Source organism: Caretta caretta, chromosome 11 (genome assembly GCF_965140235.1).
Source record: "Caretta caretta isolate rCarCar2 chromosome 11, rCarCar1.hap1, whole genome shotgun sequence".
NCBI lineage: Eukaryota > Metazoa > Chordata > Testudines > Cheloniidae > Caretta > Caretta caretta.
The window spans coordinates 61011696-61028713 of record NC_134216.1 but is presented as its reverse complement, the minus strand read 5'-3'; the positions used below and the strand labels follow the sequence as shown (position 1 = coordinate 61028713).

At 41.8% G+C, this 17018-nt stretch overlaps 1 protein-coding gene across 3 annotated transcripts in view; it reads right to left on the bottom strand.

Moving 5' to 3' along the window:
• NBEAL1 (neurobeachin like 1) overlaps nt 1–17018 on the bottom strand; it is a 135880-nt gene that overhangs the window by 62874 nt on the left and 55988 nt on the right. For all 3 annotated transcript variants that reach the window (XM_048870377.2, XM_048870378.2, XM_048870379.2), the window contains 6 exons: nt 14371–14503; nt 12358–12477; nt 10516–10819; nt 8940–9025; nt 6986–7075; nt 644–812 (listed from right to left, as the gene is read on the bottom strand). In XM_048870377.2, coding sequence (XP_048726334.2) covers nt 644–812; nt 6986–7075; nt 8940–9025; nt 10516–10819; nt 12358–12477; nt 14371–14503 — 902 coding nt within the window. The remainder of the gene's footprint in view (nt 1–643; nt 813–6985; nt 7076–8939; nt 9026–10515; nt 10820–12357; nt 12478–14370; nt 14504–17018) is intronic.

The following is a 17018-nucleotide window of genomic DNA, read 5'->3' as shown; positions in this document are numbered from 1 at the left end:
TCATATTCCTTCACAAGTCTTAATTTCTAAGAGGCTTCTGCTAAGATTACAAGAATTCTCTCCAAGCTCACAATTCAGCACAGCTGAAGAGCTATTTAAAAATAGTTTTCTTCTTACAATTTAAAGAGGGAAACCTGTGGTTTCATATGGGGTTTTTTAAAGCATATTCATAAATTACTAAGAACTTCAATAATGTAACTAAAATTCTGCAGGCTACTGGTCCATAACATGAAATACTACATTATCTCCCCGATTAAGGGCCCACTGAAACAGTGGAAAGATGTGCTATTGACTTCAGCGGGCTTTTTTATTTTTCTAGATACTCAAAAGAACCACTTTATTTAGAAATAAATGTGCACATTTTGACTCAGGACAAAGTTAATATAGCAAAACACTGCATTAAATTCATTCTACGAATGTGCTCTGTGTGTTCTTGAAGTGAATTTGAAACAGTGCTGAAATCCTCTCTTATTAGATGTCCAACTCAGATGCTCAGGAGTAAAAATAGTTTATTAAAATTATATGGCTACTATAATAGAGTTAATATATAATCATATAAACCAATTCTTTCCACTGTTGTAGTCCTCTGTTTTTATTAAACCTTTAACTTTAATATGGTCTTAAATCTATAGTACTTTCCTACCTGAAGCCTTTGTGGATGATAACACCACCCAGTCTCCCTCTATTGGAGTCACTAGTTCCTGAGGTATAGTTTCCCCTTCAGACCTCTCAGGCACCTGTCCACTGAGAAAACTGATCTGCTCCAGTAGTGGAAACAGCACATTCAATCCACCAATACAATTTATCATGTCCTAGAGGGTGGGGGAGAGAGAAAGCATGCACAAATTTGTAGGGTTTCTGTTATTTTTTTTTAATGTAAAAGAAATACCTATTTAATATTTAATGTAAAAGAAATAAGAAGGGCATGTATGTGCTTATGAGTTAATCAGAATTCCTTGTCACTTGGAAACTAGTTAAAAAGAACAGTAACAACTTCACAACAGTTTTAAAACTAGGTTTAAAGGTGTTTCAGACAACAATTGTTTGCAAGTCTTTCAGCTAACTTCTGTGGTTTTACAACCATTTGTTTTTTCTGTTTTTTCTCTCCTCTGTTGCTGCATGAAACACCTGCACAAACATCATAGGAAACTCACTCTAAGTGAAACAGACCACATGACAGAAAATACTGTCAAATACATATACTGGAGAACCAGAAAGAAATGTACTTTCTCTTCTGATAGCTTTCAATTAACACTAAAAAGTACATTAAAAAGTTTAGATACATGTGGATTTTAGTTTAATAGTATCCCTATAAAAAGTCTCTGCTTCAGAAAATTTAAATACAAATAAAACGATAAAGCAAATTATTTGGTTTGCAGAGTAATGGGAAAGGAATATAGGTTTCATTAACATCTCCTAAAATTCATAATCATTTGTACACTAATAGGGATAGCATGGAATTTGACAAATTCAATAAGAAGTTAACAAGCTAGCCAGGGATACCTGTTATGTTCTCAGTGCATTGAAAACTGAAGTGTATCAGAGTTCTTTAGTAAATTACTCTAATGGTCACAACTGAAAGATTGGTTTTGGAGAGAGATCTTCACAGCACATACCATACATACAGACTAAAAAGAATTATTTTAAATGTATGTCATTATTATTTTGGGTCTATACCTTATTCTTATTTTTAAGCACTCGGACAAAGGGCCAACCTCCACATCCTCTCATGCGCAGACATCTCAGGTGGAGGACTCAACAAACAACAAAAACAAAAACAACGTGGGTACTCCCCCACTTCTTTCTTTTGGGTACTGGGAAGGGGACACCACTCTCCTTCTCCAATGTTTACCTCCCCATCTCTCTCATTACTACCTCCTTCCACTGCTTCGCTCCACCCCATACCTCTTCACAACACCTCTCTCTTCAGCCTGCAGAATCCCTCCCCTGCAGGCCCTTGTCAAGTTTTTTCACACCTAATGTATCTCTCCAATAAGCCCTTGCTGTCTCTGTGAGAATAAAACAGGAAGCACCTCTCAGAAGCAGTGCAGAGATATGCAACATAGGGACAAGCACAAACCAGCTAGTTAACATGCAGAACACTTGTCTGAAGTTTGAGACTGCTATCTCGTTTCCCTTTAAACCTACAGAACGCCTAGACAGTCCCCCCGCCAGCACCTATGCAGTCTCTTAACTGTGGGGCTTCTAAAGACCACAGTTGGGGGCGGGAGGCTGCTGGCTCCTGACACTCCCATAATGAGCTCTTCGCTCTTTCTGCTGAGCAGAACTATGCTCAACTTAGCTTCCCACGGAACCAGTGGTGTGTACAAGCAGCATTCTTACACTCCTGAGCAAGGATAACAAAATCATGGCATTTTCAAACTGTTCATATAAATTGGACCACCCAAAATTAACTAGTATATGTTCCTACACTTTCTGGAAGCGTATCAGTCAACTAACACAAAGCCTATTCTCCTACAACATTCACACAGAGAGACAGAGTATCAGTACAGAATTGCTGTCATTAAATGTACACTATTACTGACGCAGGGAGTCTTTCAGAAGAGTCTGAACTTCATGTTCACTGCAGACAGCTCCCATTTATTTGTGCATACATTAGTCCTCAATTATAGTCTTCTACTACAAATTCCCTACACTCACAACTCAGGTCAACCCCACTTCAAGAGATGGTTACCTTTTGTAACTGTTGCTCTTTGAGATGCGTTGCTCATGTCCATTTCACTGTAGGTGTGTGTGCTCGCCACATCCACCAGTGCCAGAAGTTTTCCCCTCAGTGATATCCGTAGGGGACTGGCTCTGGTGCCCTCTGGAAGGGTGCACATATGCGCCAGTATAAGGGGTGCCACTGGCTCCCCCCTCCCTCAGTTCCTTCTTGACAGAACTCCGACAGAGGGGAAGGAGGGTGGGTCATGGAATGGACAGGAACAACACTTCTTGAAGAACAACAGTTACGAAAGGTAACCATCTTTTCTTCTTAGAGTGCTTGCTCATGTCCATTCCATTGTAGTGACTCCCAAGCAGAACCACTGGAGGCAGGTAGGAGTACACGGACGTGCCGATTGCAACACAGCTTTGCCAAATCCAGCGTCATTTCTGGCTTTCTGAGTGATGGGGTAAGCATCGTGAACGTGCGAACTGAAGACCATGTCTTGGCCCTGCAGATGTCCTGGATAGGGACATGTGGTAGGAAGGCAGCTGAAGATGCCTGCGCCCTAGTTGAATGAGCCTTCACTACTAGTGGAGGTACAGCCTGTGCCAACTTGTAACAAGTACCGATGCAGGTGGTGATCCAATTCAAAATCCTCTGAGAAGACACTGGAAGGCCCTTCATCCTGTCAGTGATCGCGATAAAGAGCTGGGTTGATCTATGGAAGGGCTTGGTGCACTCCAGGGAGAAACCCAGGGCACGTCTGATATCTAGAGTGTGCAGCTGCCTCTCCTTATTGGTCACGTGAGGCTTTGGAGAGAACACTGGGAGGAAGATATCCTGGTTGACATAGAAGTGCAACACCACCTTTCGCAGGAAGGCCAGATGGGGCCGCAACTGGACCTCGTCCTTGTAGAATACCATGTATGGGGGCTCCGAAGAGAGGGCTTTAATCTCAGAGACACGTCTTGCCGAGGTAATAGCTACAAGGAATGTAACCTTCCATGGCAAGTGGGAAAGGGAACAAGAAGCCACAGGCTCAAAGAGTGGACCCATGAGTTTGGAGAGGACCAGGTTGAGGTCCCATTGGGGAACTGGGTCCCGGATCAATGGAAAGAGTCTTCCAAGGCCTTTCAGGAACCTGATCGGCGTCTTATGCGAGAACACCGATCTACCCTGGACGCAAGGATGGAAGGCTGATATGGCTGCCAGATGCACCTTGATCAAGGAGAAGGCGAGACCTTGGTGCTTTTAGTGAAGCAGGTAATCCAGGATGGACTGCAGAGACGCCCAAGTAGGGGAGATATTCCACTCTGACGCCCAGCAGGAGAAATGCTTCCACTGCGCCAGGTAAGTTGCTCTGGTGGAGGCCTTTCTGCTCTCCAAGAGAACCTGCTGTACCTGACTAGAGCAGACTTGTTCCTCTGGATTCAGTCACGCAGCATCCAAACTGTGAGGTGGAAAGAGGCGAGGTTCGAGTGCAGAAGTCGACCGTGATTCTGCGAGAGTAGGTCTGGGCAGCTAGGAAGTGGCCATGGGGCTGCCCCGGCCAGGTCCATGAGCATGCCAAACCAATGCTGGTGAGCCCATGCTGAGGCAAATCATAATGACACGTGCCTTGTCCCTCTTTATTTTTTAGAGGACTTTGCTGATAAGCAGAACTGACGGAAAGGCGTACATCAGGTATCCTGACCAACACAGGAGAAAAGCATCAGATAGCGAACCTCTGCCGAGGCTTTGGAGAGAACAAAACTGATGACACTCTCTGTTCTGTCTGGTGGTGAACAGATCCACTCGGAGCTCCCCACTTCTGGGGGAGCATTCTGACGACGTGAAGGGACCACGGTGAGAGATGTGGTCCCTTCATGTCGTCCCTGATTTTGGATACGTCTGACCTCGGTTGGGGAGTCCATCTCTGTACAATGCAGACTCAAGGGTTATGATCTCGAAAGGAGCTCGCATTGAATATAAATGTCAGAGAACTCAGAGCCATCCGCCTGGCTTGCGGTATCTTCCTTCCCCAACTGTCCAGCTGGGTGGTGCAGGTGTCAACGGACAATACGGCCTCCATGTTCTATGTCAACAGGCAGGGGGACGCTCGATCATCGGCTCTGTGCCAGGAGGCCTTCCATCTGCAGGACTTCTGCATCCAGCATGCGATCCACCTGGAAGCCTCTCAGCTCCCCAGTGTCCTGATCACCGGCCAGAGAGGGGGCCAGTCATAGGGCCCATGTTTCCCTATCCCATCGGCACCCATAGCCACCCACTCAAACATACAAAGGAAGGCATTGGGGTCATCGTCGGGGCCCATCTTACATAGGCCTACCCCTGGCGCGCCGGGTGCCATCTCCTCCTAGGGAACTCTCCACTTCTTGCAGGAGCTGCTGCTGCATGTTGGCTTGCTCTCTGATAAAGTCCTGGAGAGTTTTCTGCTGTCTGGCCTGCCAGGTGAGTAAGGCCTGCCTCTCCACCTGGTTGGATTGCTGGAAAGCCTGCAGTGCTTTCTGCATCTCCTCCTGCTGCTTGGTTAGCCACTGCAAGGTTCCCTCTATCTTTGGGTTGCCACACCATGGCGGTGGCTTATAGTCCGGAACAAGCCCCCTCATGTAACAGGGTCCACGCTGTGCCCCCAGGTTTTGGCCCCCCTCTTCAACGCGTCAGGGACACTTCAGTCTGGTGCAACACCCATGCTCTTTATTCTCAATAGGTTTCCCACCACCAGTTCCAACTGTATACAGGCTTCACAGATACTTTAGGAGACTCCCACCTCCTTCTGTGTTTGACCTTTTTCTTTCCCTTTTCCCCCTTTCTCTGGCTTCCTCCCAGCCTTTATATCTCTGGGCTAATAAGACTGGCAGGTGCGGCCCGTTACCAGGCAGGCACCAGGCTATTCACCCAGCATCAATCTATTGATTGAGACTGGAGTGGCAGGAGCTGATCAAGGGCTTCTCAACAAGCAGCCTGCCACAAGCTGGTACTGGGCATGGGGACTGGTGCTGGTCGGTGCCAGCGGCGGGCTCTGGAGCAAGCTGCAGTGCTTGGAGCAGAGTGCAATCTCATCAGCTCCGAGGCCAGTACAAGGGCTGACTCCATAAAGAGCACTCGGAGATGAATGTCCCACTTCTTTTTAGTCCGTGGCCTGAAGCTCTTGCAAATGTGACACTTGTTTCCCCTAAACACTTCAGGCAGCTTCTATGCGGGTCACCGACTGCCATATGTTTTTTCAACAGTCACAAGGTTTGAAGCCCGGGGACCAAGGCATGCCCCGTACCTAGGCTGAGTCCCATACCGGACTAACTAACTATTTCTAACTTAACACGAAGGGAACTATTAACTAAATTACTTTATACAACAAATTCACTACCAGACACAGTAGAGACAGGAAAGCTTGCTGAAGGAGAGCACCATCATTGGCAGTAAGGAGGAACTGAGGGAAAGGGAAGCCGGTGGTGCCCCTATACGTGCACCACTCCAGAGGACACCAGAGCCAGTCCCCTATGGATACCACTGAAGGAAAAACTTCCGGCACCATTGCATGCGGCAAGCACACACACTTACAATGGAATGGACATGAGCAAGTACTCGAAGAAGAAAAAAATATTTTGTACCTGAGTATTCCAGCTTGGTAGTTCATTTTGATTTGAACACCAAGTGAGTGAGCCCTAGCCTAGATGATACTTTTAGGTCCAAGTCAGACTTGGAAATCAATGTTGCTCCTATATACACCAGGTCTGATTCTGACCTTTGAGATTAGTGTGTGCTAATGAGTTGGCAGATGGGTGAGTTGGTGAATAAACAGATAAACAGTGACATAATAGACTAAGCTGGTGCACACTCAATGAATCTCTTCCTCTCTCCATGAATCTGCAAGAACTAAATCAGAGTATTTTTTGGGGAAATGGGAACATGAGAGAAACATTGGCCTACATGGAGGACTAGGAGAATTAATTAACTGAGGTTTGTTCAACACTTTGAAGATTTAAATGCTAGTACGAAGTATTATTAGGAAAAAAAAGGTAGAGGTCATAAAATGCATTCAAAATATAAAACATATTACTTGCAGTACCACAAAACTTTTTAATATTCTAATTTTAAATTTGTTTTGAAACATTATCTATGACTGTTAGCATGACTCCAGTTTCCCAGAATTTACTTTGACACCACTACAACCCTAAAATTAGCTTAATTCACCTTGAGAACACTGCTATGCGTGGTGTTGCTCCTGCACAATGGGAACTTCTAGCATTCCTTAAGTACCCAGTATACAATAACTACTTTGTATTTACATCAGATTGTGATGATTTATTATTAATTTACCTTGATGTCCCAGTTCACTACTTTGTTTCCAGTTAGTCTTCCATGTAAAAGATTTGTAGACAGGTCAAGGCAGATTGGGTTTCTGCAGGCCTAAAAAAGGAAGAAAACAGGAGCTTCAGCATTACTTCTGAAACAAATTCAGGGTCATTGAATTACCTATAAATTTACATAAGAGTGCATCGCATACTGAGGTAAGGCAGGAAACAGCACTGTGGTGATACTAATGGCAAGTTTTCAACAATATCTTGGATTCATTATTCACAATTTCACCACTTACAGCACTCTTGGCCTTTTGGTAGAATGAGATCTAAAATACACAAATCTGTAGTTTAGTTATGGACACCGCAAGGCCTAATCCAGGAACCCACACTACTCATGTTAATGGAAATTAGTTAGATTATCAATTTTTCCTTCAGGAGAGAGTGCTGACTCCTACCCTTTACACTAAGAGAGGCATTAATACTGTGCCAGGAGATAGCTTTTTCTGTGCATTTACTTTTTGGTTAGAATGGTTGAATAAACTACCAACCCTAAAAGGGTGGGAAACAAAACACACCGTAGTTCAGTAAAAGCAGGAGGGAGAGAATGACAGGCTCCGACCACTCACACTCTGATACCACCCCAAAGTGCCATCCAGTGTGGTTCTTTACGTTTTATTCCACAATATGTAAAATGACCTCACCCCACATTAAGCAGTGGGGGCCATTGTCTGGCTTGTAGGAAAAGGTGTGTGACCCCTTTAAAGGCTAGACAACCAGAGTGCTGCAGCTTCAGACCAGGTTAGTGTGGGGCGGTGACCCATCCCCCAACCCAGGTGACTGGAAGGAGGGTGTGGGGGGGAACTATTTAGGTCTACCCCAGTGCAGGAAAAGCCCTCTTTTAACTGGACCAACTGTGCAGCAGGAACAGCTGAACAAATTTCGCTCTCTCGTGGCTCCACATGGTGGCAGACTGGTGAGAACAGGGAGGTAGAAGGGGGAGGAATCCTCCCTCCAACCTGCAGCAGCAGAAGGAAGTGTTTTGTAGCAAAACGGGAAGGAGTTTCAAACTCATTGGAGCTGGGCTGTAGCAGATTTGTGAGAACAGGAGGAGGGAAGGTGTCCCCCCTTCCAGCCAGGGATGGAAGTTCCAAACCGAGTTCAGGGTGCAGTGAGTGGGGCTTGTGAGGCCATGGGAGCCCAGGGATGTGGGATCTTCACTGCTTGGACAAGGACTGGGGTAAGTGGATCCCAGGGTGGTCCGTCTGTCTGCCAAATGGATTCCCCTCTGCTGGGAAGCAGCATGGATCCTGGGAAAGCAAATACTCCCCATGGTGAACTATCTGCATTTGAGGGTGGGGGAACCAACAGAAAATTGATTCAAGCCATCTGAGTAGCTGCTTCCAAAATTGTTTCCATAGCACTACAAGGCTTACAAGCTAATTGCTGGAGCCTCCTTGTGGCAGATACTCCATTGAGAAAGGATATGGTGATCAGATACAATGCATTGGTAAAGGATTTAAAAGAGGTATTCTTTAAAGGAGCAGAAATGGGAGTTTCAGGGCTATGACTGGTACGCCAGGGAGCCAACCCTCTCTCCTTTATAGCCCCCCTACCCCGCTTAAACCTCACTTGATGGGTGGGGCTGACAGCACTCCCCCTGTGTATATGTAAATTGTTATGGCATTACTTGCACTGTACACTTTTATCTGCTGGGTACTCACAGACATTTAGGAATAAAGTTGTGGCCTAATTAAACCACATCCAGTATCTCCTGTCCTTCTTCCGGCATAGCCGGACAACATCACTTTAAGGAATAAAGAAAACTATCCATAAAAGCAAACCTATTCCATTCTAAAAGTTTATCAAAATAATTCTACAGACATTTAAAGCTACTGTTCAGAACATGTTTTAACCTTGGAAAAAACAAACTACTGTAAAGTATGTAGGCAAATGGAAAACATGCTGATTACTACCTTGGGTGTATAGTGAAGCAGCACTTTACTGGGCAGGTCTGCCACTTCAGACTCTTGGGATTTCCACGGAGTTAAACAGTTTGGGCCTGTAAAATATTTTTAAGTACATGCTAGATTTAAAGTTTGTGTTAATAAATTTTACTATACTACACTCTGCTAGAGATACAAATAGGACACCTTGAACTACACATATCCTGACCAAATATTTAACATATCTCCTTAACCAAAAGATTATTTTAAAAAATAATTGTGTGATTCCATGGGGTTTTACCCTTTACAAATAACCTTCTGGCTAAAAAACAAAGTAAGTTATATGAAATGAGATTTGTATGTTCAAAAAATTGTCAGTATTTTGTCTTTACAAATATTCCATTTCACACTCAACTGTCATCTGTCCCTAAAGACCACCAGCAGTTAGGAAGATCAGATCTTGAAGACAGCTTTATATAATAACAAAATGAGATTACATTTATTTTAAAATGATGTGATTGTTCACTTATCAAAGTGCATTCTTTTTATAATTTTTGGTAGTAATAAGACATCATGTAACATACACCTAATCTTTTAAAAGCGGACATATATAAAACTATTAACATGTTCTGGAAAACATCATCTTTCAATTGCTAATGTAAATCCTAAAGGATGAGCTCCCAAGGCTGAACAATGACTGTTAAGTGGCTTATCAACCACAGCAATACACTTGAATACTCTCACTTACATGCCCATATGTTGGCAAATAATGTGAAAAGACATTCAAGGTTGCAGAGTTTATACAAGTGGTTCCTACTTCAAACAGCTCAGGCTTTCAAGCCCATCGGACAAGTTTAGTTTTCTTTTCAAGATCACACAGAAATATGACTTATTTTTAAGTTTTATTAATTGTTATATCATACATGGACTCTTGCATAAGGTTTCTGAAACTGGATATGGACCAATAATAAAACAGATACAGAACACTGAAACTATCTTTGAAACATATGCAAAAGTAAAATAAAAATTGATATGGCCAAAGCTGCGGCCTTTAACTGAATAATTTAATTGCCCGAATCTTAATACCCAGCCAAAGATTTTTACTCAACTTTTTTAGCTAATGGGCCAAATTCTGCTTTCAGTTTCTTTTGTTTAAACCCAAAGTAGCTCCACTGAAGTTAATGGAGATACTTCAGATTTCACTCAGGTAAGTGAGAGCCCAAATTGGTCGATATCTGTCTAAGTTTTTTTTTACATCTCTTCAGGATTGGTGGATATCAATTCTTGTGGACTTCTCTGCATGTCTATAAATTTGATACATAACAGGGGAATAGGAGAATCTGTGTAAATATAGCAAATATATTATAACATAAATATGTTACTATAAAAAGATATGAATCAGCTCAAAAAACTGAGAGTTTCTTTTTAAGGACATATCGACCAGTTTGGCACAGTGCAAGCTGTGTACTTAGACTGTAAATTCTTTGGGGGCAGGGATCATCTTTTTGTTGTGGTGTTTGTACAGGACGTAGCACAAGGGGGTCCTGGTCCATAGCTGGGGCTTGTAGATGTTACCACTATACAAACACCACCACCAACCACTTACCTGCCAAATATAAAGCTTTCACCTGAGCAGGCTGCAGGGCTTCGTGGAAGATGATAACTGACCCAAGCTGGCCCTCCAGTGATGTTGGACATCCCCATTCACTGTCCTGGGTACCCGCGGAGATCAACTTGGTGACCAACTCTGATTTCCCAAGCAGTCCGCCCCAACTGGCTGGAGAGAGAATCCCACCTAGAGATGTTCGATGAGGCGTAATCGGGGAGGAGAAGGGTGGGTCCGGTATCTGAGATGGTGGAGGAGTGGTTGTCCTCTGACCAGCTGAACCAATGCAGCAAGAAGTAAAAGGCTGGAGACGCAGGGGTAAGAAAAATAAAATAATGTTACAGCCAAATGTCAAACATCCTCGAGACCTTTATAAAAAAATAAGTGAGTTGAACTAAATCTAATGAACTTTCAGAGCAAATCTGCCTTGACTGAGGAAACAGGTGTAGGACAGCAATACATTGTTGGTGTACATTACACACAAAATGCACTAGAAAGTGCATAATAATCCCTCTCCAAGCAGGAGTAATTTATTCCCCTGGCCTGTTACTGGTCTCTGCAGGGAGCATCAAGGCTTCTAGCCACACCTCTGTCCCAGCAGACCATTCCCCTTGGATCATACCCTAGTACTTTAGCAAGATGCATCTCCTACAATAATCCTGTAATATGAAGTATTCTACTTGATCGCTTGCACTAATAAAAAGTTTCAATGCCATCTTCCCATGCCAACTTGTGCAGCAAGAGGTACCTCCCCCAATGTTTACAAAAGAAGCTGAATGAATGTTTTAAAGTTTCTAAAACTCTCACAGATGCATCCAAAAAAATCAACAGTTTTGTCTTACAATCAGCAGTTATGTTTGCTTTTAATAACTAAGTACTTGATTCTTCAACCTTTACAGGAAGCACGTAAGTCATGCAACGAGTCATAATTAAGTCAGTGGAACTACTCATATGAATACATGCCCCAAACCAAGGAGGACTGCAGAACTGGGGCCTATAAAAATAATGGCTCAGTGTCATAACATTGTAACCCAGGTTTAAAACGGACTTGTTCCACAAAAAGGAGCAACTGTTTACAACAGCATCCACATATTACATATAATCATTTTGGTATTATATTGGTTTGTGCTTATTAAGGTTAATTTAGTATTTAGCATGTAGAAATGATCAGCTAACAGCACCGAAAAGAAATGTCCCTATTAATGTATCCCCATACCAAATACAGCACAGACAGTGTCACATGCAAGATTACTCAAACTTCCTGTGTGCTCCCAAATGTATTGAGAACCACCTCTTAGTGAGACAAGGTAGTTTTTCACTGTGCATTAATCTACCATCCTCTCTTGCAAGACTGCCAATAAGGGAGGCAGTTAGTGCTAATTGTGATAGTTGTTTAAAAAAATCCAAAACCTCACATAAAAGGAGCTAACATGAAACCACTGAACCACCACCAAAAGATAATTCTTGGTCAACATCTAGTCCTCTTTAAGGACATATCGACCAGTTTGGCACAGTGCAAGCTGTGTACTTAGACTGTAAATTCTTTGGGGGCAGGGATCATCTTTTTGTTGTGGTGTTTGTACAGGACGTAGCACAAGGGGGTCCTGGTCCATAGCTGGGGCTTGTAGATGTATTTGAGATGGCCCAAAGAGACATGATAAGCTTAACTATCCTCAACACTTGAAAATTGAAAACAACTGCTAATCAGTTTCTATCATGTTTTTAATCACAGATGACCCATTTCCCCTTTTTATTTCTTAGTTTTATCTGACTGCCATTTTACAAACCTTTGTTCTGTAAGAAATCCCTATGATAGTGGTCTGAGGGGAAGAACAGACTTACTTCATTCATGGCAGGAAATCTAAGTGGGGCAGAGATCTTCTGTTGTCCATTGACGTAGATGTAGACAAAACTTTGACCAAAGGGCCTCTTTCCAGGCATATGAACAATAGTTATGTTGTGCTGGACAGGCAATATAACAGTACAGTTTGATTACGTTCTTATTAAAATGCAACAAAACAATTCTGCATGTCTGCCCAACATTGCTTCCATTAAATGGGTGAAGAAATTATAGCAGACAACAAACTTTTATAGCATCACTGAAAGATTAGATCAAGTACCAATCAACGCCCTCATTTTTTTAAAAAAAGCGTACATTACAACAATGGTTTTGGGGGAAAAAAAGATGTGACACCCTTCATAATAATGCAATGCAGTCCCTAAATATAGCCTTAGGAATGGGATGGTGCAAACAGGGTAATTTATTCACATTTTCTAAGCCTCAGACTTTGAACTAAATTATAGTTTAAACATAGTATAAACATTAGAAGTTCCCGTAACATGTCCCAGCCATTCAGGAGCCATCTAACTGATCCAGCTGCATTTATGTTTCTTCTCCTTAAAAAAGGTCAAAGGAATAGAGAATTACCATGACACTGGCATGGCCCCATTATAGAGGTTGCAGAGTCAATAACCAGTAATCATTAATGCACTTATAAAATTTGTGGATGACACCAAGATGGGAGGGGTTGCATCTGGAGGACACTATTAGAATTTAAAAAGACCTTGACAAATTGGAGAATCAGTCTGAATTCAACTTGATGAAATTCAATAAAAACAAGAGCTAAGTACTACACTTAAGAAGGAAAAATCAAATGCACAGCTACAAAATGGGAATACCTGGCTAGATGGTAGTACTGCTGACAAGGATCTGGGGGTTATAGTGGATCACAAACTGAATATGAGTCAACAATGTGATGCAGTTGCAAAAATTAACAGAACTGTTGTATTTAAGACATGGGAGGCAATTATCCTGCTCTACCCGGCATTAGTGAGGCCGCAGCTGGAATACTGTGTCCAATTCTGGGCAGTTTAGGAAAGATATGAACAAATTAGAGTCCAGAGGAGATCAACAAAAGTGATAAAAGGTTTAGGAAACCTGACCTATAAGGAAAGGTCAAAGAAACCTGGCATGTTTAGTCTTACAACATGAAGGGGGGGGGGAGAAACGGACCTGTTCACAGTCTTCAAATATGTAAAGGACTACTATAAAGAGGACAGCAATCAATTGCTCTCCATGTTCACTGAAGGAAAGACAAGAAACAATGGGCTTAATTTGCAGCAAGAGAGATTTAAACTGGAGATTAGAAATTTTTTTTCTAACTACAAGGATTTCTTATAGTTATCGAATAGCTTCCAAGGGAGGTTGTGGAATCTCCACCACTGGAGATTTTTAAAAACGGGTTGGACTAACACCTGGCAGGGATGATCTAGGTTTACTTGATCCTGTCTCAATGCAAGGGGCTGAAATTAACTTCTCAAGGTCCCTTCCAGCCCTACATTTCTATGATTCCGTGATTACAGATCCTATCACATAATCATTATTTGCCTAAGTAGCCACACTGACATTTATTTAGATTTACCATTAAAAAAAACATATACAAAACTTCTAAGCCCCCTGACAATAGTTAGACTTGCAATAACCACCCAATAGCATAAATATTAATTAAAAAATAAATTAACTCCACAAGCCAGCAGCATTAACTAATTAAATGGAGACAACAATTTACCTCGGCCAGCTGATAAATAAAAACAGCAACTCCTAAAAGCCTCTCACTGCTAAGTCACACCCAGGAACACACCCTCATCCTGCCCTCAAAACCGTATCAGACAAATAAGTCTACAATAAGACCTACTCACATGTTTAAGGATTAGGCCTTATCCTTAGAAGTGGAATGTGTCTTTATTCAAGAGAAAAAAACTAAATCACTTGTTAAAATTATCAGCTGCTTCTCTTTAGCTAAGGCTATTCTGTCCTAAACAAAGTACATTTAAGTAGTAAGTAGCAGATCTTACCCAGAGGGAATCACAAAAACAATGGTCTGGCAGCATCACTGTTGCATATTCTCTCTTTGTGCAAACTGCAACCACCAGTGCTCCAGAGCAGGTAATGAAGGCCTCGAAACCCATCCCACTTCCTGTAAAAAAGCTACAGAATGAAAAATCCATGAGATACTTTTCAAAAGTTCTGATAAACTACCTAGCAGTACATGAATTCAGTGCAAAACCTGTTTAAATTGCTCAGCACAGCTGAAAACATTCCATCTCAGTCATATATCTAATGAGTAAAAGGATCCTTAAAATGCCATTCTGGTTCACCTAATAAAAACAAGCAACAAGTACAAGTAAATTCTAGGCACAAGGAAGCCTAAAACCTGGTGTGCAGGACAAAAAAGTGGTCCAATGTTCTTAAAGAAGTTTGTAGCCATCCACACCTTTTACATAGAGATGCAAACCCTGGTTCTAGCATGCAACGTTTCAGCTTAAATCCATGCAGTTTATGCTGGTTTCGATATAAAGCATTGCATGTCAGGGACTGTAGTCTCTGAAAACAACACCTCTATAATAAAGATGAACCTAGGCTACAATCTGTGTCATTTTGGCAGGAGGGCGAAATAAAAGGCTGCCTTTGGGTTTGTGATAATTTGCCAATACTGTGTTTACATGGGACATTTTGGAGGCTCCTGTTATAGAAATTAGGAAGCATTTTTCTCCAATCAAGTATTTTCCTAAATTCACATTATACACAAAAGTAACTATCCTTCTATACTGGTGCTTTTATTTCTAACACTTTTTAAGAAACCATTTTGACAGAAATTGCATGAAGTTTGAAATTATTATAGGGAATGTTTTGGTCAGGTCTACACTTGAAATTTTTGCTGGTAAAGTAAAGTAATGTCATGGGAATGGGCATGGGGAAATCTTTTGCAACATTTCTATACTGGCAGAAGCCCAAACGTAGATGCGGTTATACTGGCATCAAAGTGCATTTGCTGGTATAGCTTATTTTACTCACCAACTGGTATAAGCTATACTGACAAAAGTACTTCTTTGCCAGTAGAAGCTACAATAGGAGGGCTTGCCAGCTCTTCTGGTGCAGACATGGCTTTTGGCTCTTTTTATACCTTGAACACTTCATTAGGAAAAATATGTGAAAAAATTATTGCCAAAGCCTGTTACATCCCCTCAAGCATGGTTATTATAAGAAGCATTTTCACTACAATTGTTATTAATCCTGGCACTTTCAGAACAAACAGATGGTGCATCTATATTAAGTGAAAGCTATATAAGTGTACAGCAATTCTCCAAAAAGGTCCATAATTTTGGAGTTTAATGTACCCACCCTACACACATGCACACCACACATAATTTGAAAGCTTATTTTATGTATGTTTAGATGAGGTATAATGAGGAGCTGTCAAGTGGTGCTGTAAGCCTGTAGATGAGGTAAATGAAAAAGTCATTTTTTGCACAATTCCAGAAACACTGCAACATGACTATACTTACAAATTTCTACTGTTCAAATTAATTTTAACACCTTAATATGGTGCTTCTTGGTCAAAGCTACCAAACAATGTATTAAAAGACTTTTTATTGGTTTTGCATGGGCAAGTTTTTCTCCTCCCCCTCAAGAAATGGTGCAGCTGTATAACATGACAAAAATGGAAAATATCAACATTTTGGAATCATGGAATCATAGAACTGGAAGGGACCTCAAGAGGTCATCTAGTCCAATCCCCTGCACTTAAAGAAGGATTAAATATTATCTAGACCATCCTGACAGGTGTTTGTCCAACCTGCTCTTAAAAATCCCCAGTGATGGAGATTCCAGAACCTCCCAAGGCAATTTATTCTTGTGTTTAACCACCCTCACAGTTAGGAAGTTTTTCCTAATGTCCAACCTAAATCACCCTTGCTGCAATTTAAGCCCATTGCTTCTTGTCCTAACCTTGGAGGTTAAGAAGAACTATTTTTCTCCCTCCTCCTTGTAACAACCTTTTATGTACTTGAAAACTGCTATCATGTCCCCTCTCAGTCTTCTCTTCTCCAGACTAAACAAACCTAATTTTTTCAATCTTCCCCCATAGGTCATGTTTTCTAGACCTTTAATTATTTTTGTTGCTCTTCTCTGAACTTTCTCCAATTTGTCCACATCTTTCCTGAAACATGGCACCCAGAACTAGACACAATACTCCAGCTGAGGCCTAATCAGCTTGGAGTAGAGCAGAAGAATTACTTCTCGTGTCTTGCTTATATTACTCCTGCTAATACATCCCAGAATGATGTGGTGTTGGGGGTTTTTTTGGTTTTTTGTTTTTAACAGCATTACACTGTTGACTCATATTTAGCTTATGATCCACTATGGCCCCCAAATCCCTTTCCACAGTACTCCTTCCTAGGCAGTCATTTCCCATTTTGTATGTGAGCAACTGATTGTTCCTTCCTCAGTGGAGTACTTTGCGTTGTCCTTAACATACTACCATTAAATGTTTTGACATCACAGATTCTTAACTGTCAAAGTATCTCAGAAGTGATAACAGTTATCCATAGTTTTCAGTTGAAATTTGCTGACCAAATCAGTCCCACACTGAAGACTGTGTACCAGTAGCAGTAGAATGCATGCCCATAGTTTGTATGGGATAGTGGGTAGATATAAATGTACA